Source organism: Loxodonta africana, chromosome 4 (assembly GCF_030014295.1).
Source record: "Loxodonta africana isolate mLoxAfr1 chromosome 4, mLoxAfr1.hap2, whole genome shotgun sequence".
Classification (NCBI taxonomy): Eukaryota; Metazoa; Chordata; class Mammalia; order Proboscidea; family Elephantidae; genus Loxodonta; species Loxodonta africana.
This window is the reverse complement of record NC_087345.1, coordinates 97,271,160-97,295,760: the sequence shown is the minus strand read 5'-3', so window position 1 is coordinate 97,295,760 and position 24,601 is coordinate 97,271,160. Positions and strand designations below refer to the sequence as shown.

Genomic DNA, 24,601 nt, shown 5'->3' with positions numbered 1-24,601 from the left:
CAGCGATTCTTCCCCTCTCCAGAGAGTGAAATCTTTCTAAACTAAGATTTGATCACGTGTTCCTTGTAACTCATTGCCTGACCACCTTCAATATCTCTTCATCACCTTTAGGTGAAAATCAAACTCCTTACAAGGCACACAGAGCCTTTGGTGGTTGCCCCTGTAGATCTCTGCACCTGTCTGCCCTACCCTTCTCTTCACGCCCCACACTCATTACTAGACTATTTGCAGTCCCTGGAAAGTACCAGGCTCTCTTTGGCCTCCTTTTCTTTGCACGCGCAGCTCCTTGGAGAAATGGCCTCAACTTTCCACCCACCACCTTCACCTGATCAGCTGACAGTCGCCTCTCAAGACTCACCTCAGGAGTTCCCTCCCCTGGGAAAGCCTTCCCTGAAACATCCTTGTTAGATGTTCTGGCTACATGTTCACAGAGCTACCTGTGCTTACCTCTTTGACAGCCTCATGATAATATACTGCAGTTATGAGTTCATTGTAATTCCCATGCTCCTAGACACCTTAAAGGCAGGGACTATGTCTCTTTTGTCCTTATTCTCAGCACATAATAACCAAAACACCAAACTCACTGCCACTGAGTGGATTACGGATACTCAGTAAACAGTGGTAATTCCTGAATTTCTGTATAGGAAGGGCTTAGGGATAGCAGTGTGATTGGAGGGAGGGCCTAGGGGATTTATCCTGAAACTGCATTTTCAATTAACATGTAATGGTTTTATGTAGTATTTTAAGTTACAGAGCCTGAAAAAAAATAAACATTTCTAAAAGTTATTTTATTTGTACTTCACACAAGATTGAGAAAGATATCAGTTGTGCATACGAAAAAATATTTTAATTTAGATTGGCTTGAGGAGTGGCAAATGGAGATTTGGGGAGTACTAAAGCATTCGCCAGCCCCCCCAGGCCCTAGAAGGAAGGGAGGGAGAAGGATGTAGGGAAGGGCAGACCAATGGATGGACCATGAACTGCTTTTGAATCATGGTAGTTATTTGTGTTTTTAGTTGTTCATGAGTGCTGGTAGCGGACACTTTAGCATCAGACACACACGCTGCCTTCTTAACCATCACATTTTTATCTTTCCCATAAGCTGTAATCTGTCTCCACAAGGTAGAATTTTTCTTTAAAAAATTAAATCATTTTTCTCCCTTTTAAATACTAAAAACCAGTTGTCATAGAGTTGATTCCAACTCCGGGCAACCCCATGTATGTCAGACTGGAACTATGCTCCATAGGGCTTTCTTTTTTTTTCTTTCCCCCTCCTCGTTTTTTTTTTTTTTTCTTTTTAATTGAACTTTAGCTGGAGGTTTACAGAACAAACTCGTTTCTCGTCAAACAGTTAGTACACACATTGTATAACATTGGTTAACAACCCCTGTAACATGTCAGCACTCTCCCTTCTTAACCCTGGGTTCCCTATTACCAGCTTCCCTGTTCCCTCCTGCCTTCTAGTCCCTGCCCCAGGGCTGGTGAGCCCCTTTAGTCTTGTTTTGCTCCATGGGCTCGTTCAACCTTTGGCTGAAGGGTGAACCTCAGGACTGACCTCATTATTGAGCAGAAAGGGTGTCCAGGGGCCATACTCTCAGGGGTTCTCCAGTCTCTGTCAGGCCAGCAAGTCTGGTCTTCCTTTTTGAGTTAGAATTTTGTTCTACATTTTTGTCCAGCTCTGTCCGGGACCCTCTATTGTGGTCCCTGTCAGAGCAGTCAGTGGTGGTAGCCGGGCACCATCTGGTTGTACTGGGCTCAGCCTGGTGGAGGCTGTGGTAGACAGAGGTGATCCATTAGTGCTCCGCAGGGCTTTCAATGGCTGGTTTTCAGAAGTAGATCATGAGGACTTTCTTCCAAGCTGCCTCTGAGTGGACTCAAACTTTCAACCTTTCAGTTAGCAGCTGAGCACTTAACTGTTTGCACCACCCAGGGATTCCTTTACTATAAATATAAATTTATATTATATATATAATTTTATATAAATATGTATTTATATTTAAATATTAGTATCACCTATAAGTTAGATTTTCTTTACCATATACAAAAGTGTTATAGATAATTAATATAATCCAGTACAGATTTCTTAAACCTCAATCATCATTGAAGAATCACATGATCCAACTCTATCCGTTAGTTACCTTGTTCTTGGAGTTTTGGAAACGGCGTCAAGCAGAACTTGAATATGAATGGGACACTGTTGAATTACAGCAGGAAGAACAACCCCGGCCAGAATATGAAGCACGGTGTACTCACGTGGTGATAAATGAGATTACTCAGGTAAGGAGGATGTGTTTAGACACAATTCAGTTGTTTATTGCAGCAATTCTCAACCTTAGCTGCACATTGGGGTCACCTGTGGAGCTTAACAGATCCTAATGTCTGGGTCCCATCACTACATACTCTGATTTATTAGTCTAGGCTGTGGCCTGGGCATAGGGGTTTTTTTAAGCTCCTGATAATTCCAGTGGGCAAATAAGGTAAAGAACCACTGCTTAGAACCATAGTGGATGTAGTAAACAAATGTGGTCACTGCTTTCATAGTAACAGTAAAAATGCAAAAAAAAACTGTATAGGCTCTGTGAGTACATGAGGAAACCCTAGTGGCATAGTAAAGAGCTACCACTCCTAACCAAAAGGTCAGCAGTTCGAATCCACCAGGTGCTCTTTGGAAACTCTATGGGGCAGTTTTACTCTGTTCTGTAGGGTTGCCATGAATCAGAATCGACTCGAAGGCAGTGGGTTTGGTTTGGTTTTTGGCTTATGAGTAAATGAAGGAGCGCTGGTGACCCAGTGGTTAAGCGCTCAACTTCTAACCAAAAGGTTGGTAGGTTGAACCCACCAGCCACTCTTTAGGAGAAAGATGTGGCAGCCTGCTTCCATAAAGATTACAGCCTTGGAAACCCTATGGGACAGTTCTACTCGCCCTATAGGGATGCTGTGAGTCAGAACTGACTCGACAGCAATGGATTTGGTTTCTTTGGCATGAGTAAATGTGTAAGGAAAGACTCATTGGTCTTTATAGTTGATTCTTAATTATTTTCATGTACTGTCGTTATTCCACATAAACCAGACCAGTTGCCACCAAGTCAGTTCCGGCTCATGGTGACCCCATGTGTGCATAAACCATAGGGTTTTAAAGGTGTTGTTTGGAAGCAGAACACCAAACCTTTCTTCTGAGGCACCTCTGGATGAATTAAAAAAGACAACCTTTTGGTTAGTACCCCAGCCCTTAGCTGATTGTGCCACCCAGGGACTCCATTATTTCAGCCCCGTTTTCATCCTAGACTAGCTGCCCCTTGTCTAACAGTAAGCCTCAGTCACTGTGCCACCTTCTGGTTGGGTTGTGTACAAAATAATGTGGCTCTTAATCCTCAAGTGGAGCCCTGGTGGCGCAGTGGTTAAGAGCTTGGCTGCTAACTGAAAGGCTGGCAGTTCAAATCCACCAGCCACTCCTCGGAAACTCTACAGGGCAGTTGTACTCTGTCCTGTAGGGTTGCTATGAGTCAGAATCAACCTAACGGCAATGGGTGTGTTTTTTGTTTTTGTTTTTGTTTTTGTTTTTAATCCTCAAGTGGGAGAAAGGTTGGAGGGAGAAGGGAAGCATGTATTGAGGTACATCTATGTTCAGGCATTGTGCTAGGCATTTTGTATAATTATAAAGGTAAATTTGCTGCTGCTACATCTCTTGCAAAATTCAAAATAAAACTGTGTATCTGTCTCTGTATAAATATTCTAAAGCTAGCAAAAGATGATTTTTGAATCATCTACATTATTGCTTCTTTCCATCAACAGAGAAAATTTAGAGCTGATTGTACTTGCAGTCATCAGCATAAGGACAGTGGGTTCTGAATATGAATAGCTCTCGGAAAGAAAACATTTTTATCAAAAGCTTCTGAAAATGCCCCCAATATAGATTTTATAAATTAAATCACAGATTTATAGGGTGTTGAAGCTTTTTGGAGGGAGCAGTCTAACCTCCTCACAAATGGAAAAAGTGATGTTTGTATTTTACAATGTAGCAAACTTCAAATAATCCCTGTTATGAATAGTTCCCACTGTTTACTAGAGATTACACTGTCAAAGTACGTATTGTTAAAGATTTTATATTCACAAATGAAAGCTGAATCTTAAACAGAAATAGATGTTCATAAAGTCTTTTGAGTATGGAAAAACAAGAGCTTATAAGATTGGCAATATAGGAAAATACTGGAGAAAAACAATTTGGTTTAAATTAAATGCCAATTAATAGGTAAATCTTCATTGAAGCATTGCTTTTTAAGAAATTAAAAATGAAGGTTCATTTTTCTTTTTTCCTACATTTTGCTTTTCTTGCTAATATATCCTCCATTGGTTTAGAGGGGCTTATAGTGTGATGGTTACAACTTACTAGCTGAATGACCTTGGACAAATTATTTAACTTCTCTGTGCCTCAGTTTTCTCTTCTATAAAATGGGAATAATAGAGTTGCTTCTCATAGACTTGTGGTAAGGATTAATTGAGTTAGCATGTCTAACCCACTTAGGAAGTACCTGGCACAGAATAAACTCCATGAAAGTATTCGTTGTAGGTATTATTGTACTGTATCTGCTCTTACAACCAAGTAAAGCCAGAGAATTACTCATCTCTTAAGTATTTAAATATATTCTTGTGATCTATAAAATGGAAACTCTCTAAAAATTCACCAGTAGGCCAAATTAATATAGACATGTATAGGGGAAAATTAGTATGTACAGACATCTGTAAAACTTCTTAATCCTGCCTGGCCTCTCTGTTATTATTGTAATCGCTTCCAAGACCTAAGACAACATCAGGAATGTAGCTTTCCGGCTTGGAATTGTCAGATACCCAGAATCCTAAGCTCAGGTCTTCTCAGACAGAACAGTTTATTATATTTGTGCTTGTATTTAAAAAAAAAAAAAAAGTTATTGAAAGTAGCACTGCAAATGTTTTGTTGTCTATATGTTTGAAATTATTAACAAAAAATGTACAGTTAAAAGTAAGGAATCTATGTTTGAAAACTATTTTTTTTTTTTAATTAAATGTATTTTAAAATGTATTGACCGGTCAGTAGAAAAGTAATTTCTTTGGAGTAATCCATTGTTCGACTAAACTTTTTTTTTAATTAGGAAGAAGAGCGTGTTCCTTTTACCACCTGGGGAAAGTGTATACGGGTAACCCTCTGTACAAGTGCTGTCTTGTTCTGGGTGAGTGTTACATTTTTTAGATTAGCTGATTTTAAACGCCAAGGGAACTAAAAGATATAGTCCCGTAGAGTTGTTTGCTGAGAACTATTTAGCCACCACCTAGAGCAACTCCTGAAGTTTAAAAATATCCCCGGTTCTTCCATTTTCTTTCATCTCCTTTGTTTAGAATCAGGTTAGTGGTTCAGGATTTTCCAGTTTCTGGCAAAGAGATCAAATGGATTCTGTTAAGAATTTTAAAATTTCCCAGCAGCAACAAACAAAATAAAATGCCTAAGAATAGGCCTTTAAAAAAGATATATGAGCTATCAAAGAAAACAACTACTGAAAAGTGTGAAAAAGCCTTAAACAAATGATTCTGGATGAAAAGATAGTATGTCCAAAATATTGGATCTTAAAAAATTAGTTTTGGGTTTATTATTAATAAAGTCATGTTTACAATATAATAATTAGGGAGGGTTGGATTGGCTCAAGAACATATAGGCCGATTAAAGAAAACAATGCAAAGCCTAGAAGTAGGCACTGAGGCCAGTAATAATTCAGTATACAAGAAGACCAGCATTATAAATCAGTTAGATAAGTAAAGATTATTCAATAAATGGTAATGGAACACTTGTTAGCTGTTTGGGGCAGGGGAGTTTAAAACCATACCATGAGCCCACATACTAAAATAAATTTCAGAAACATTAAATAAGTAAATGTAAAACTGTAAAAATCTAGAAATAAATATTGATGAATATATGATTTCTAAGTATAGAATGCCTTTCTAAACTTAGTAGCCATGGGAGATGTTTCAGAGGAAAATGTTTAAAGCTTTCTATATATCGAAAGTAACGTAAGTATAAACAAAACACCAGAAAAAATATTTGTTAACAAGTAGGGCTAAAAAGGGCAATGCCTTTGGCACAAAAAGAATCCAGATCACTTCTAAGATAACACCAAAGATCTCAGTAGCTAGAGGAGAGAACATGAATAGACAGTCACAAAAGAACAAATACAATGGCCAGTAAGCATGGGGGAAAAAAACATCTAACCTCAGTAGTCATGAAATCACTACACATTAAAACGAGATACAGTACTTCACCCCTGAAATTAGCAACCATGCTTAAATGATATGGCAAATATTTGTGAGGATGAAGTGCAGTGATCAGAGCTACTTTCATAGTTGTTGTTGGGTGCCGTTGAGTCAATTCCGACTCATAGTGACCCCATGTGACGGAGTAGAACTGCCCCATTGAGTTTTCCTGGCTACAGTCCTTCTCCTGTGGAGCCACTGGATAGATTTGAGAACTGCCAACTTTTGGTTAGCAGCTGAGCACTTAACTGTTGCACCACCAGGGGCTCCTTTGCTCTCTTTGTCGGCTGTTGGAATTTGACACTGCAGCTGTCTTTTTTTTTTTTTTTTTTTTTTGTACTTTAAATGAAGGTTTACAGAACATATTAACTTCTTATCAAACAGTACACATATTGTTTTATGACATTGGTTAACAACAGCCCCATGACATGTCAACACTCTCCCTTCTCACCCTTGGGTTCCCTGTTACCAGCTTTCTTGTCCTCTCCTGCATTCTAGTCCTTGCCCCTGGGGTGGTGTACCCTTTTAATCTCATTTTGTTTTATGGGCCTGTCTAATCTTCAGATGAAGGGTAAACCTCAGGAGTGACTTCAATACTGAGCTAAAAGGGTGTCTGGGGGCCATACTCTCAGGGTTTCTCCAGTCTCTGTCAGGGCAGTAAGTCTCGTCTTTTGTTTGTTTGTTTGTTGGTGAGTTAGAGTTTTGTTGTACATTTTTCTCCAACTCTGTCCAGGACTCTCTATTGTGATCCCTGTCAGAGCAGTCAGTGGTGATAGCTGGGTACCACCTCATTGGTAGTTGTGGTCCATTAGTTTGAAGGATCTTTAGTTTCCCCTTGTGTCTTTAGTTTTCTGCATTCTCCCTTGCTCCCAAAACGGTGAGACCAGTGAAGTACCTTAGATGGCTGCTTTCAGGCTTTTACGACCCAAGATACCACTCACCAAAGTAGAATGTAGAACATTTTCTTTATAAACTATATTATGCAAATTGAGCTAGATATTCCCTGAAACCATGGTCCCCACAGCCCCAGTTTTATGTACTGTCTTACCGTTCACCAAAGTTACCACTTATCTGTTGTCTTATTTGGTGTTTTCCATCCCCACTCCAGCCCCATAACCATCAAAGATTGTTTCTTTTTGTGTGCAGATTTTTCATGAGTTTTTACAGTAATGGTCTCATACAATATTTGTCCTTTTGTGATTGACTTATTTCACTCTGCATAATGCCCTCCAGATTCATCCATGTTATGAGATGCTTCCCAGATTCATCGTTGTTTTTTATCATTGCATAATACTCCATTATGTGTGTGTACCGTGGATTGTTTATCCATTCATCTGTTGATGGACATCTAGGCTGTTTCCATCTTTTTGCTATTGTAAACAGTGCTGCAATGAACATGGGTGGCCTGCAGCCTTCTTGAAAAAGTTTGGCAACTTGGATCAAAGGTCTTAAAAATATTCATATGCTTTGGTCTACTAATTCAGCTTTTAGAATCCTCTAGTCAGGAAATATTTTAAATGGTAAGGAAAGACTTATTCACAGACATATTTACCACATTATTTATAATATATATGTTTGTACATATATAAATCTATATGTATATGTTTATACAGCTGCAAACATCCATGAATAATCAGAACATGGAATGTACAAAGTATGAATCTAGGAAAATTGGAAATCATCAAAAATGAAATGGAACACATAAACATCGATATCCTAGGCATTAGTGAGCTGAAATGGACTAGTATTGCCCATTTTGAATTGGACAGTCATACAGTCAGTTTTCTGGTATAGTCTACTATGCTGGGAATGACAACTAAAAGAGGAATGGTGTTGCATTCATTGTCAAAAAGAACGTTTCTATCCTGAAGTACAACGCTGTCAGTGATAGGATAATATCCATACGCCTACAAGGAAGACCAGTTAATATGACTATTATTCAAATTTATGCACCAACCACTAGGGCCAAAGATGAAGAAATAGAAGATTTTTATCAGCTGCTGCAGTCTGAAATTGATCGAACATGCAATCAAGATGCATTGATAATTACTGGTGATTGGAATGCAAAAGTTGGAAACAAAGAAGAAGGACCAGTAGTTGGAAAATATGGCCTTGGTGATAGAAAAAATGCCAGAGATCGAATGATAGAATTTTGCAAGACCAATGACTTCCTTATTGCAAATACCTTCTTTCACCAACATAAACGGCAGCTATACACATGGACCTGGCCAGATGGAACACACAGAAATCAAATTGACTACATCTGTGGAAAGAGACGATGGAAAAGCTCAATATCATCAGTCAGAACAAGGCCAGGGGCCGACTGTGGAACAGACCATCAATTGCTCATATGTAAGTTCAAGCTGAAACTGAAGAAAATCAGAGCAAGTCCACGAGAGCCAAAATATGACCTTGAATATATCCCACCTGAATTTAGAGACCATCTCAAGAAAAGATTTGATGCATTGAACACTAGTGACTGAAGACCAGACGAATTGTGGAATGACATCAAGGACATCATCCATGAAGAAGCAAGAGGTCACTGAAAAGACAGGAAAGAAAGAAAAGACCAAGATGGATGTCAGAAAAGACTCTGAAACTTGCTCTTGAGCGTCAGGCAACCAAAGCATAAGGAAGAATTCATGAAGTAAAAGAACTGAACAAAAGATTTCAAAGGGCCTCTCGAGAAGACAGAATGAAGTATTATGATGACATGTGCAAAGGGCTGGAGATGAAAAACCGAAAGAGAAGAACATGCTTGGCATTTCTCAAGCTGAAAGAACTGAAGAAAAAATCCAAGCCTTGAGTTGCAATAGTGAAGGATTCCATGGGGAAAATATTAAATGATGCAGGAAGCATCAAAAGAAGATGGAAGGAATACACAGAGTCATTATACCAAAAAGAATTAATCGATATTCAACCATTTCAAGAGGTGGCATATGATCAGGAACCAATGGCACTGAAGGAAGAAGTCCAAGCTGCTCAGGAGGCATTGGCGAAAAACAAGGCTCCAGGAATTGATGGAATATCAATTGAGATGTTTCAACAAACAGATGCAGTGCTGGAGGTGCTCACTCGTCTATGCCAAGAAATATGGAAGACAGCTTCCTGGCCAACTGATTGGAAGAGATCTGTATTTATGCCTATTTCCAAGAAAGGTGATCCAACCGAATGTGGAAATTATAGAACAATATCATTGATATCACACGCAAGCACAATTCTGCTGAAGATCATTCAAAAACGGCTGCAGCAGTATATTGACAGGGAACTGCCAGAAATTCAGGCTGGTTTCAGAAGAGGACGTGGAACCAGGGATATCATTGCTGATGTCAGATGGATCCTGGCTGAAAGCAGAGAATACCAGAAGGATGTTTACCTGCGTTTTATTGAGTATGCAAAGGCATTTGACTGTGTGGATCATAACAAACTATGGATAACACTACAAAGAATGGGAATTCCAGAACACTTAATTGTGCTCATGAGGAACCTTTACATAGATCAAGAGGCAGTTGTTCGGACAGAACAAGGGGATGCTGATTGGTTTAAAGTCGGGAAAGGTGTGCGTCAGGGTTGTATTCTTTCACCATACCTATTTAATCTGTATGCTGAACAAATAATACAAGAAGCTGGACTATATGAAGAAGAATGGGACATCAAGATTGGAGGAAGACTCATTAACAACCTGCATTATGCAGATGACACAACCTTGCTTGCTGAAAGTGAAGAGGACTTGAAGCACTTACTAATGAAGATCAAAGACCACAGCCTTCAGTATGGATTACACCTCAACATAAAGAAAACAAAAATCCTCACAACTGGACCAGTGAGCAACATCATGATAAACGGAGAAAAGATTGAAGTTGTCAAGGATTTCATTTTACTTGGATCCACAATCAACAGCCATGGAAGCAGCGGTCAAGAAATCAAAAGACGCACTGCATTGGGTAAATCTGCTGCAAAGGACCTCTTCCAAGTGTTGAAGAGCAAAAATGTCACCTTTAAGAAAGACTAAGGTGTGCCTGACCCAAGCCATGGTATTTTCAGTCACATCATATGCATGTGAAAGCTGGACAATGAATAAGGAAGACTGAAGAAGAACAGACGCCTTTGAATTGTGGTGTTGGCAAAGAATATTGAATAATACCACGGACTGCCAAAAGAACGAACAAATCTGTCTTAGAAGAAGTACAACCGGAATGCTCCTTAGAAGCAAGGATGGCGAGACTACATCTTACATACTTTGGACATGTTGTCAGGAGGGACCAGTCCCTGGAGAAGGACATCATGCTTGGCAGAGTACAGGGTCAACAGAAAAGAGGAAGACCCTCAATGAGGTGGATTGACACAGTGGCTGCAAGGATGGGCTCAAGCATAACGATTGTGAGGATGGCGCAGGACCGGGCTGTGTATCGTTTTGTTGTGCATAGGGTCACTATGAGTCAGAACCGACTCAACGGCACCAAACAACAACAACAACATATGTTTATACAGAAAACAGCCAAAATATTCTACTTCCAAACAGTTCCATGCAATGGAATGTTGTGTAAGCATGAAAAAGTATGTTTATGAAAAGTTTTTTTTTTTTTGGCAATGTGCAAAATGGGGGGCAGCCTCACCCAAACCACAGAGCTGAAGACAGAGAAGGGGGTGTTCCTCCAAACAGAATCTGCATCCTCCTTCAGGATGGGGAACAGATCAAGGGCAGCAAAGGCAAACAATGTCCACTGTAGGGTACTTTCAAGTTACCTACAGTGAGCATGTATTCATGTTCTAATCAGAAAAGTATATTAAAGCCATAATCAGAAAAGATAACTAGAGAACTTGGGGAGAGAGAATGAAAAGATTCCCTGCTTCCTATGAAGAACTGTTGAGCATGTCGACACTTTGAAAGAGGCAGTTTGTAAAAGCTCCGAAATGAATTGAAATTCAGTCTACACGACATGAGACACAGTGCTGTATAGTGGTTGGTGTGCCTTTTGACAGACTTAGGTAGCCCATTTCTTCTACTTACTGCTCACTTAATCTTAGGTAAATTGCTTAATCTCTTTGAGCCCCTATTTCCTTATCTATAAAAGAAAGGATTGTTTTGAGTATTAAAAAAAATGTGAGCTGAAGTGAAAAGTAAGCATTTAAAGAATGTTAACTATTATCATTACATTACTTAATAGTTATAAAAATGATTATAGAGATAATTTTTAAAAATATATTTAAATGGCCTGGGTTGTGGTAAGAGGAAGATGCCATATATCTTCTAATACTTTTTTCTCATCTTTAGCTAATTTTCACACACACTCAACACACACCCAAAATGTTTGTTTCACAAGTGTTAAGCTTTAACTGTGAAGGAAGGGAGATAAAGTGAGAGATTACAGGGAAAAATATATTGCCATCTCTACAAACTGATTGGTTAAAAAGTAAGAAAAACGTCCTTCTAACACTTTGGGCCGTAATCATAGCTATAGTGCTTTTCATGGACACCCAGATGGGGTAGTGGTTAAGAGTTACGGCTGCCTTGGAAACTCTATAGGGCAGTTCTGCCTGTCCTGTAGGGTCACCATGAGTCGGAATTGACTCGAAGGCAGTGGGTTTTTTTGGTATAGTGCTTTTCATATGCCCAGGTTTAATACCCTAAGCATTTTTACCTGTTAGCAACTCATTTAATTCTCAAAACAGTTCTATAAATTAGGTGCTAGTACTTTTTCCATTGTGGTGTTATTGAATGCTATCAAGTCAATTCCGACTCATAGTGACCGTGTGTGACTACTGAGTAGAACTGTCCCATAAGGTTTCTTGGCTGTAATCTTTACAGAAGCTCATCACCAGGTCTTTCTCCCATGAAGCCACTGGTAGTGTTCAAACCTCCAACCTTTGGATTAGCTGCTGAATCCTTTAATGGTTTGCACCACTGGGGCTCCTTTTCCCCATTGTATAGGGGAGGAAATTGAAACCCCACAAGATTAAGTAATTCACATGCAGGAGCCTGGTTCCAGACTCAGTACCCTTAATTACCTCATTTACTGCTTTCCATGGAGCCCTGGAAACTCAGTGGTTAAGGCCTGAGCTGCTAACCAAAAGGTCGGCAGTTTGAATCGTCCAGGTGTTCCTTGGAAACCCTATCGGGCAATTCTACCCTGTCCTACAGGGTCACTATGAGTCAGAATCAACTCAACGGGGTTTTTTTGTTTGTTTTTTTGTTTTTAACTGCTCTCCACAAGTGAAGAGAGGCCCTTGGGCTGTTACTATAAACCACATAACATGATTTGCTCAGTCCTGAAATTCGCATTCTTTGTAGGTTTTCTCTCTGCTGGTAGTCTGCATGTGCAGTCGGATCCATTAAGTACATGATTCTGGAGTATGTCCAAGGAAGTATATATAAGGAAACAGTTTAAATATGCCTCATCAACACTGTAATGGCCATACCTGTGTACCAAGTAAGGAAACATTAATAGGACTTCTAATGTGCATTGTTCAGTGGACAGAGAAAACCTGCCTGCCAAGGAAGTGAAATTCTACCGTGTGCAAACACTGACATTGAGGACTATACCATCAGAACTACAGTGAATTAGTGAAATGAATCTTGGAGAAATGCAGATGTGGATGGCTGCCATTTAAGATCCGAATGTGAAAAGTGTGAAGCTCTACCAGTAGAGATCCGTTGCCCATACCTACAGTTAACTCGGACACCTCCTTGCCAGTCAGCTTCAGTGGTCCTATTCAGAATCTCACCTGCTACAGCGATTGAGACAAAAGCTAGCACCTGCCCACACTTGAACTCGTTACAGTTTCTCCATGGAAAGAAACCTATCCCCTTAATGGAGTATAACTCAACAAAAAATGCTAATTTATAAACTAAGTAACTCAGAAATTGTAGAAAAGATGTTTCCACTGGTGCTGCTGTCACAGACCCTTCTTCCTTCTACCAGAACAGGCTCTCAGTTATTCCATTTTTACCCCGTCTGAAGACACATTCTCTTTTATCTTCCATCAGTCCTTTTCTTTTCTTTGAAATTTAACATGTCTGATGTTCCAGTCTCTTGTGGCAGTTATGTGAGAGTTACAGTACTTCACACATGCACCTTGTCTGTTTATGTATGGGGCCAATTTTTTAACAGTAAAAATGTGATTACTGGTAAGTTTCATGCTGCTATGTTTTATTGTACTTTCAGATCCTATTGATCATCGCTTCAGTTATTGGGATCATTGTCTACAGGCTGTCAGTGTTCATTGTATTTTCTGCAAAACTTCCCAAGCACTTTAATGGAACAGACCCAATCCAGAAGTATCTGACTCCACAGACAGCCACATCCATCACTGCTTCCATCATCAGTTTTATCATTATTATGATTCTGAACACCATATATGAAAGAGTGGCAATCATGATTACTAACTTTGGTAAGGTTCTTCTGTTGTTGTGTGCCTTCGAGTCAATCCTGACTGAAAACAACCCCATGTGACAGAGTAGAACTGCCCGATACGGTTTTCTTAGCTGTAAACTTTACAAAAGCAGGTTGCTAGGTCTTTTTCCTACTGAGCAGCTGGATGGGTTTGAACTGCCAACCTTTTGGTTAGCCACCTAGTGTTTAACCATTGTGCCACTAGGCCGCCTAGCTATAAAACCAAAAAAAAAAAACCCCAAACCTGTTGCCATCCAGTCAATTCCAACTCATAGCGACCCTATAGGACAGAGGAGAACTGCCCCGTAGAGTTTCCAAGGAGCTCTCGGTGGATTCAAACTGCCAACCTTTTGGTTAGCAACCATAGCTAAGGTAATTTCTAAGACATTTTTTGCACCTGGTAAAAATATAGACTGTATCTAAATAGGCGTTTCGATTTCAGTATGTTACAATTTTTAGGAATTGCTAAGCACAAACATATTTTCTCTAGCCTGTATAGGAAATGAATTATCTACAGGTTTGCATTAGTAAAAGGGACAGAGCAAAGACAATCATTATAATGTCCAAGCCCTGTGTAAACAGATCAGTGCTGAATAATATTTTCAATTACATTACATCATGTACCGTATTGTTGAAAGTAAATAGTCTCTTTATTGCAAATAAGTGGAATAGGGTCATGGCTCTAGTAGCAAATATGCTCCTCTGTTGCTGAGAGGACAAGCAATCACATTGTTGCATGTCTTCCCTCATGCTCTTTATATTAATACAGCTCCATTCTCATCAGTTCTGGCTTTTGTAATAAGTGTTTCTGCTCTCTGGCTTATTTCCCAGGCAGCTGTTGAGTGGCTAAAGTCAAGTGCTTCCCATACCCTGCCTGAGTCTTTCCCTGAATGGTCTAGAAATGATCAAACCCATTCAGATTCCAAACTCAAAGGATAACCTGTCTTGTCTTTCCCAAATGCCTCTAGCAAGCTGACTTTTCTTTTTCTTTTTGTATTGTTTTGTTTTCTTCAACAGACCTACCTTTTTTTCAATTCAGGAAGACAAGAGTATCATTTAGCAGGCTGTTCAGAAATAGCTTTCTGTCAACCTGGACCTGAGAGAAGACAGTTCTTACCCAGTTGATGACATTGTATTTGTAAATTTTAAGGAACAGTTGAATATTTTTGCCATGTGAGAAATTCATAGGGGGGAAAAAACTAACAATGTGTAAACTTAGGATTAACACAGTGGCTATATTAAGGAATTCAAAACAACTTAAATGGAAACAGTGTGAATTGTATTTTTTTAAAACATGTTAACTTGTGTATCAGTATCTTTGATTAGGGTCTCAAAGCTGTTAACATTTTTAAATCTTTTTTTTCTTTGTTTTAACTGCAGAGCTCCCAAGGACCCAGACTGATTATGAAAACAGCCTAACCATGAAGATGTTTCTATTCCAGTTTGTCAACTACTATTCTTCATGTTTCTACATAGCGTTCTTTAAAGGCAAATTCGTGGGTTATCCAGGAGACCCAGTATATTGGCTGGGGAAATACAGAAATGAAGAGGTGTGGATGTAGAATTACATTCTCTTGATAACCTAAGCTACTTCATGTTTTCTCTCAATTGCGTAATGAATAGTTTCTTCATTAGATTTCATTAGATTTTTTTTTTTTTTTAGCTTAAGCAGAAGAATAGATATCAGAAAAATAAAATTAATGAATTGATTTCAAGTTAGACCCATCTAAAATTTAAATGGGATTTTCTTTTTTAAAATTCCAGTGTGATCCAGGCGGCTGTCTCCTTGAACTGACAACTCAGCTGACAATAATCATGGGAGGAAAAGCAATCTGGAATAACATACAAGAAGTATTACTTCCGTGAGTATTAAATCATATGACCCTGAGCGAACAGAGCTAGGGATAGAGCATCCCACCCATCCAAATTATATGCCTACGTATCCACATGGCTGCCCGCCCAACTTTAAAATGGGTTCACATCTATAATTATTAAAGGTCTCCAGACCAGATGGTCCAGCCGACAGGGTAAACATATTCCTTGTTTAATAACTATGTCAAAAAAAAACCTTTCTTATATTTAATTTAAATCCCTACCTTATTTAAAAAACAAAACAAAACAGTTGCCATCGAGTTGATTCTGACTCTTGGCAAACCCCCTGTGTCAGAGTAGAACTGTGCTCCGTAGGGTTTTCAGTGGCTGATTTCAATGGAATTAGATCACCAGGACTTTGATCTGAGGCACCTCTGCATGGACTAGAACCTCCAACTCTTTGGTTAGCAGGCGAATGCATAAACTGTCTGCACTCCCCAGGAATTCCCACCGGCCATACAGTTCATACCCATGAGGCTGTCTTTGGTGGCTGATTGATCACAGCCCATTGAGAGATGACCCTTGTTAGATCTGTGAACTAAGTAATCCCACAAATTCTCACAACTCCCCTCTCCTTTTATACTATGCATTTAAAAATCAGTAATAGTAATTTGATGAGTGCCTAGTATTTGCCAGTCACTGTACTGAGTGCTTTTATATGTATCTTATTTAATCTCCCAAACCATCTTTATTTTTATCTCCCCTTTGCAAATGAAGAGCCTGAGGCTTAAATTAAATGACTTAGCCAAGCTCACATCGCCAATAAGAGGCTACTGTGGCATTTTAATCCAAGTTCACATGACTTCCAGACCCATGTGCATTCAAAGCACATTGAATGCATAATGTTTGCAGAGATAACTATCTAAAATAATAACCACAAAGTTATTGACTTTGACTTTTTTTCCCCTAAAAAAATGAAAACAACAGGATGTGATTGTAATTCAGATGTTAGTTATGTAATTCAGATGTTATAATCTGCTTTTTTAAGCTAAGGTCCACTATTCTTTTAAATTTTTGCTAAGTCCCCATCCCATATCCAAATGCAAAGTTCAGTGCCATCACACAATATCTGCAAATTTCAGGGAATTTTATTGCATTAGCTTTTTATTGTTGCTATATCAAGTAACCACAAACAATGGGCTAAAACAGCACACATTTATTATTTTACAGTTCTGCAGGTCAGACGTCCAATAAGGACCTCACTCAGCTAAAATCAAGGTGTCAACAGGGCTGCTTTCCATACTGGAGACTCTAGGAGAGAATCTGTTTCCTTGTTTTTCCCAGCTTCTGGAGGGAGCCCACATCCCTTGGTTCATGGCTCCTGTTAGCCAACAACACTGCACCTCCCTGATTCTTCTTGTCTGCCTCTCTTCCTCTTTCAGGGATCTTTGTGATTACATTGGGCCCACCTGGATAATCCAGGACACTCTCCCAATTTTAAGGTCACCTGATTAGCAGCCTTAATTCTCCTTCACCATGTACTGTAACATATCCAGAGGCTCCAGGGATCAGGACATAGGCATCTTTAGGGGGCCATTGTCCTGCCTACCACACTTACCCTTTCCAGGTTATTTCCAGCTCTGAGTTTCTGCTCTCACAACCCTTTTTTTTTTAATTGTGCTTTATGTGAAAGTTTACAAATAAGTCAGTCTTTCATACAAACACTTAAATACACCTTGCTATGTACTCCTAGTTGCTCTCCCCTTAATGAGACAGCACACTCCTCCTCTCCACCCTGTTTTCTCTGTGTCCATTCAGCCAGTTCCTGTCCCCCTCTGCCTTCTCATCTCATCTCTAGACAGGATCTGCCCACATAGTCTCATGTATCTACTTGAGCCAAGAAACTCCTCCCCAGTATCATGTTTTGTCTTATTTAATCCCTGTCTGAAGAGTTGGCTTTGGGAATGGTTCCAGTCTTGGGCTAACAGAGGGTCTGGGGACCATGACCTCTGGGGTTCTTCTAGTCTCAGACCATAAAGTCTGGTCTTTTTACAAGAATTTGAGGTCTACATCCCACTGTTCTCCTGCTCCATCAGGGATTCTGTGTTGAGTTCCCTGTCAGGGCAGCCGTTGGTTGTAGCCGGGCACCATTTGGTTATTCTGGTCTCAAGCTAATGTAGTCTCTGACTTATGTGACCCTTTCTGTCTCTTGGGCTCATAATTACCTTGTGTCTTTGGTGTTTTTCATTCTCCCTTGCTCCAGGTGGGTTGAGACCAATTGATGCATATTAAATGGCTGCTTGCTAGCGTATAAGACCCCAGACACCACTCCCCAAAGTGGGATGCAACATGTTTTCTTAATTCATTTTGTTGCGCCAGTTGACCTAGATGTCCCCTGAAACCATGGTCCCTAAACTCCTGCCCTTGCTACTCTGGCCTTGAAAGTCTTCGGTTGTATTCAGGAAACTTATTTGCTTTTGGTTTAGTCCAGTTGTGCTGACCTCTCCCATATTGTGTGTTGTCTTTTCCTTCACCTAAAATAGTTCTTGTCTACTATCTAATTAGTGACTACCCCTCCCTCTTCCTCCCCACCCTCGTAACCATCAAAGAATGTTTTCTTCTGTGTTTAAACTGTTTCTTGAGTTCTTATAATAGTGGTCTCATACAATATTTGTCTTTTTGCAACTGGCTAATTTCACTCAGCATAATGCCTTCCAGATTCCTCCATGTTATGAGATGTTTCACGGATTCATTGTTGTTCTTTAGCATTGTGTAGTATTCCATTGTATGACTATACCATAATTTATCCATTCATCAGTTGATGGACACCTTAGTTTCTCCCATCTTTTTGCTATTGTAAACGTTGCTGCAACGAACATGGGTCTCACAACACTTTTGATCTTCCTTCAGTCTTGCCTCCCATGTCTGTACTCCTCTCTGCCCTATGCCCAGCTGAGTGGAGAGGCCAGCCCGTCTCCCTAGTGTCCTTCAGAACCACTCACACATGCAGCATTTACTGAAGTTTGGGACATGGAGACAATAGCTTAAACAACTTAGATTTTCAAGTAAACAAACAAACAGAACCCCATCTTTTTAACAGTATTTCATCCAGTACACAACTGGGATTTTCACACTTAGCCCTGTTCTTTGTAGGCTCTACCTCCTGACAGTTTGTTCTATCTTCTTCCACCTCCTAGAGCTTCCCTATCTTTCTTTTTCCTCCCTCCCCTAACCTTTCTTCTTTCTGGCCCCATCACCAAGCTTCTATTCTTTCTTTCTGTAGAGCACTTAACTGACTCTGGGATTCAGTGTGTCCTTCCAAATAATTTCTTCAGCGGGGCCACCCTGCATCTTCAATGTGAACTATCAGGATCTTTCTCTAAATAAAGACATAGCTTCTACCTCCCCATTCCCCACCACCCCCCAAGTGCCTCAAAAAAAAGGACTCTCATTTTAGCTGTGAAAGTAACTTTTTTTAACCCACCTCAACAGAAAACCAGGAGCCCTGGTGGTCCAGTGGTTAAGTGCCCAGCTGTTAACTGAAAGATTAGTGGTTCGAACCTGCTAGTGGCTGGCTGTATGGGAGAAAAGACCTGGCAACTGCCTCCTATAAAGATCACAGCCTAGGAAACCCTATGCAGCAGTTGTACTCTGTCCTATTGATTTGGAATTGACTCAACAGCACACAACAAAAACAGCAATACAGGAGAGTCCCTGAGTGGTGCAAACAGTTAAGCACTTGACTGCTAGCCAAAAGGTTGGTGGTTGGAACACACCCAGAGGCACCTTGGAAGACAAGCTTGGCAGCCTGCTTCCCAAAGGACACAGCCTTGAAAATCATCTGGAACAGCTCTACTCTGCAGAAATGAATGGCGTTGCCATGAGTCAGAATTGACTCAACGGCAACTAACAACAGCAGCATACGGAGAAAAACACTTAACCTTCATTGAACTCAAATTTTTTCCAAATAAGTGAAACTTGGACAAGCACAAATACTACTATATTTGTTTCTATGTGAAAATAAATACAGGCAGTCCTTGGGTTATGAACGTCCAACTTATGGACAACTTGTGGTAAGTTTAATGTTATGTAAATTTGCCCTCACTTTGAAATGATTGAACCAACCCTTACCCAAACTCACTGTCAGTGAGTCAATTCCAACTCTTAGCAACCCTATAGGACAGAGTAGGACTGCCCCATAGGGTTTTCAAGGCTTTAAATCTTTACATAAGCAGACTGCCACATCTTCCTCCAGTGGAGCAGCTGGTGAGTTCGAACTGCCGACCTTTTGCTTTGCACCTGAGCACTTTAACTACTGTGCCACCAGCACTCCTTGAACCAACACCTACTCGCAACAAGTTCTTCATCACAATCACCTTCACTTGCTTCACTTGGAGCTTTTAAGTCATTGAAAAGGCTTCCCTCCTTTTCTTGCACTAAAGTAAGGCTAAGTAAGAACCATATGTACCTGTTCTGACTTACCTACAAATTCGACTTAGAGACTTAAAGACACAGTTAGGAACGGACCTTGTTCATAACCTGGGGACTGCCTGTATATCAAATAGATAAAAGTCTGAACTCAGATTACTATTTTCTGAAGAAGTAGTTTGATGAAATAACACTAAGTTGTGGTGACTGATTGGTTGTCCCTGAACTGTTTTCTGATTTAAAAAATTAGGGGAGAGAGTATATTTCCTAAACTTGTATTGAGAAATTCATATGAAATGAAACTTGTTCATATGAAATATTTTAGAATAAAGGACGTAATAATGTCCGTGGTCTGTTTATACCTTCACTTCAAGTAAGCCCATTGTTGAAAATTACAGTGACCTGAATTTTGCCTTCAGGTATTTCTCTTCCTGGCCTAAAATACTTAGGAGAGACAGTATGTTTTAAATGATTTTTCTTTGATTTGAAAAATCAGAATGCTACACGTTAGCCAAAATAGAGAGCAACTTAGACTTTTCCCATCACTGCTTCTTCTCTGTCAGTTTCCTTCTTACTTTTTCCATACAAAAACCTAACATACCAAAGATATATCAGTTACCCTTGCTACCCAAAACTACACCCATCCTAAAAATACATCGGAAGGGAGAGAAAGGCTGATAGGTCAGCCACTGTTTTCACACCACTTAAGTATGTCAAAGGAACGTGATGACTTTTATTTTACCATAAACTCTGATCCATGCCCTTGACGAGGATTCTTGGAGTAAGAAAGGAAGCATGTTCAGCACAGTGGCCCAGGTCCCCTCTTGGGTCTCTCCAGCCCTAGACTAGTAGCTGGCATGCAGTAGGCACTCAGTAATAACTGAGTGAATGAATGGCTCCTGCGTTTCAAATAAGGAGCCCTAGTGGTACAACAGTTAAGTGCTCAACTGATAAGCAAAAGTTTGGCAATTGGAATACAACCCAGCAGCTCTCTGGGAGAAAGACCTGGTGATCTGCTTCCTTAAAGATTAAAAACCAAACCAAACCCATTGCCGCTCACTATGATTACGACTCATAGTGAGGCTATAGCAACCCTACAGGATAGAGTAGAGCTGCCTCATAGGGCTTCCAGGGCTATAATTTTTACAGAAGCAGACTGCCACAACTTTCTCCCGTGAAGCGGCTGGTAGGTTTAAACTGCGGACCTTTCAGTTAATAGCTGAGTGCTTTACCACTGCGCCACCAGGGCTCCTTCCTTAAAGATTACAGCCTAGAAAACCCTCTGAGGCCGTTCTACCCTGTCACATAGGGTTGCTGTGAGTTGGAATTGACTCGGTAGTATCTAACAATAGCATATGCTTCAAATACATAAGATCAGTAAATAAAGAGTGTTGACCCAGAGAACAAACTCAAAGACCCCTAGCCATCCCAGCACAGCCTCCAAAGAACCAGGTCTTCACTTAGCGTAGTGATGTTTGAAGCATTCCTGGTATTTTGTTTTATTCTTTGCTTGACAAAAAACTAGTAGAGTTCCTACTTTGAGCAACTCGCTCTGGGGAAATTTTTATGGTAAAATGTTAAAGAAAATAATTAGATTCAAATACGCCAAAATGCCAATAGCATCATCCTTTGCTGTTTGGATAAGGAATGATTGTTATTTTCTTTATATATTTTCTACGATGGGTATGTGCTACTTGCACAATAAGAAAAGTTAAAACTGTTATGGGGGAAGTATCAATATATGATTTGATAGGGGATGAGCCAGATACATATAATAAAAAAAAATTGAAACCCATTGTCATCAAATTGATTCCAACTCATAGCAACCCTGTAGGACAGAGTAGAAGTGCTCCATAGGGTTCCCAGGGCTATAAATCTTTGTGGAAACAGACTACCACGTCTTTCTCCAGTGGAGCAGCTGGTGAGTTCAAACTGCTGCCTCTTCAGTTAGCAGCTGAGCACCTATCCACTGTGCCACCAGGGCTCCTTTACATTTAATAAAAGAGGCCTAAATACAAGTATTTCTCACCATCCAAGCACACTTAGGAACGAAATAGATTCAGATAGTGGGAGATACTTGTACTTCAAAATTATTAACTGGGAATACTGTTGAGTGTCCTAAACAGAAATGGTGGTTGTCTTTGGTATGTGGATTAAATACGATACTGAAGATGGAAAGAGAAAATGAAGTAGAAAGTGCTTCACACCATGCTTTGCACATAATAAAGGGCAACTTATTATGATGCTGTTATATGTGGGGTGAATTCCTAAGGAAATTATTTTGTAACCCCTGCTTGAAGGAGGAAGTTTCTAGGCTTAGTCAAGCAGTTCGATGGAACAAACAGGCCTTGAAAAGATAGTTTGAGAGGGAGCAGTCAGCAACCCAAAAACCAAAACCAGATCCGTTGTCATCGAGTCGATTCCCACTCACAGTGACCCTATATCCATACCAAGACAGAGGTTCATGCCAAGCTCACGGAATCAGATTTCCAAAGGAGGCTCTGGGCATCTGTATTTTTTTTTTTTTAAGTTGTATAGGTGATTCTGATGCGTAGTCACAGTTGAGACCCCTGCGCTAGAATCACAGCCCAGTGGAAAATCTAAAGGACCAAGGACAGATATGGATGGACTACAAGCCAGCATGTTTCCTACTACAGATGAGTGGTTCACCACAAGAAAACTGAGCAAGAGGCTGAGAGTCTGTAGCTCAGAAAAGAAAGCTAGTCAGAATGACTTCTAAAATACACAGCTGGGGTAGAGGGTGCTGTATAGTCTGAGAGGGAAGACTCTATAAGTTTGTCATACAAGGACAGGAGTTTCATCCTGAGTCCCTACTGTGATGGGTTCGGGTCCCAGATTGAAAATGCCTGGTCCTCTGGGGCATGGAGAAGATTCAGCAAGAGGCTGAGGCTAGAAGTGGGAGGTAGGCAAATAATAAATCAATGCAAACCCAACTGGTAATCTTGGATTTGGATGCCATGAAGGGAGATGGACATGTGTGATTCTTGGTGCCACCTGCATCAGAAGGCACCTGGAATGGTTGTAAAACTGCAGATTCCAGACCATAACTTAGGCTTGGCCGATTACAAAACTTTTGGTTGGGGCATAGGAAGCTGCACTTTTAACAAGCCTTCCGTGTCATTCTTGTAAGTGCTGAAGTGAGAACCACTGATACAGGCGGCATTGTGTCCCTGAGCCACGATTCTAAATAATTTGGGCCATATTTACAGTTGGCCTCAGCCATATAAAGTCTGGATTGGCCAACAGGGAATCCTGCACAGGGGTTTTTATGTGTTAGTGTGTTACCTAATTTGAATCATTGAATCCTCACGACAACCCTGGGCAATGTAGGTTTTATCACCCCACATTATAGATGGGAATACGGTTTCAGTAACTTTACCAAAGTTAAATAGCTAGTAAGCAATGGAATGTGGGTTCAGATTCAGGGGTGTCTGATACCATATCCCCTCTACTTCCCACAGTGTTTTGCTGCCTCAGTAATGTCATAAATGAGAAAGAAGTGGGGAAAGATTGTAAAGCTGGGAGTATGTTCTCTACTAGAGAAGTCTCCCTTAGTAAGGCTTGGGTAGTGGTCAGTGAAAAATTAATGCTGAGACCAGTAACAGTGGGAAACCCAGCATAGAGAGCTATTAGTAATTCGTATCTTACGTTGAGTGTCTGTGTCTGTGTACATACAAACACGATGCAGATGATGGGGTTCTGCTCAGTTTTCCTGCAATAACTGTCTTTATAGTAGAGTGAAGGTTTTTCATTGTCCAAGTTTGAAATCCATACAAACATGTTTAATCAGCTGCAGTCCAGCCCCATGTTGATGTCTGCATTCGAAGTTATTTGTTGCTGTGCTTGTTCTGATGAACTCTGTGAGTAAACCACAAGCCGGCTGTTCTGCTGCCTTAGGGAACAACGGTCTTTACAGGTGCATACTTCCTTTCACTGCCAACTCAGATTTCTCTTCTGGACAAATTGCCATGACAAAGGAAAGCATTCATCTGGCCTGCAAAGCTTAGAGACAGAAAAAAAGGCCTAGCACTTAAGAAGAGAACAGCTCTACAAAGAGAGTACCCAGTTGTGGGCAGAGCACTGGGCCAAGAGGCCAGGTTAGGCTGTGTTTTCTCCTAGCTCTGCACTATGACCTGGAGGTTGTTTAACTTTTGCTTGGCTTGAAATAGGGTCTTGGACCTATTTTATCGAATGTGAAATTATATCACTTTTCTCCTCAGTGCCCTCCAGGGGTTCCCCATTCCCTTGCTTTGAAAGCCCAAATCCCCACAGCCCCAAACCATCAAAGACTTGTTTCCTTCTGGAAGGCCTGCTCCTGCCTCAGGTTTTTGTAGTCCCTGTTCCCTCTGCCTGCAATGCTCTTCCCCTTAGGAGCTTGCCCCTTTACCTCCATCACATCCTATTCAAATGTCACTTCTCAGTGAGGCCTTCTCTGACCCCACCCTTGTTCCTCCCTATACAAATAATAACACGCTCTGCCTTCCTTTCCTGACTTCATTTTTCTCCACAGCATTTACAGTCTGCTCACATACTATATTTTCATTTTCTCTGTGGCTTATCAGAATAGGCACTTTGTGAGTGTAGGAGCTTCTGACTGTTGTTTTCACTGCTGTGTCCCCAGTGCCTGGGACAGTGCCTGGCAGGTAGGAGGTCCTCAGTACACACTAGAA

At 40.4% G+C, this 24,601-nt stretch overlaps 1 protein-coding gene across 7 annotated transcripts in view; it reads left to right on the top strand.

Moving 5' to 3' along the window:
• ANO6 (anoctamin 6) overlaps positions 1-24,601 on the top strand; it is a 230,075-nt gene that overhangs the window by 178,518 nt on the left and 26,956 nt on the right. For all 7 annotated transcript variants that reach the window (XM_064284358.1, XM_064284355.1, XM_064284356.1 and 4 more), the window contains 5 exons: positions 2,135-2,277; positions 5,127-5,204; positions 13,443-13,668; positions 15,051-15,220; positions 15,435-15,532. In XM_064284358.1, the coding sequence (XP_064140428.1) occupies positions 2,135-2,277; positions 5,127-5,204; positions 13,443-13,668; positions 15,051-15,220; positions 15,435-15,532 (715 nt within the window). The remainder of the gene's footprint in view (positions 1-2,134; positions 2,278-5,126; positions 5,205-13,442; positions 13,669-15,050; positions 15,221-15,434; positions 15,533-24,601) is intronic.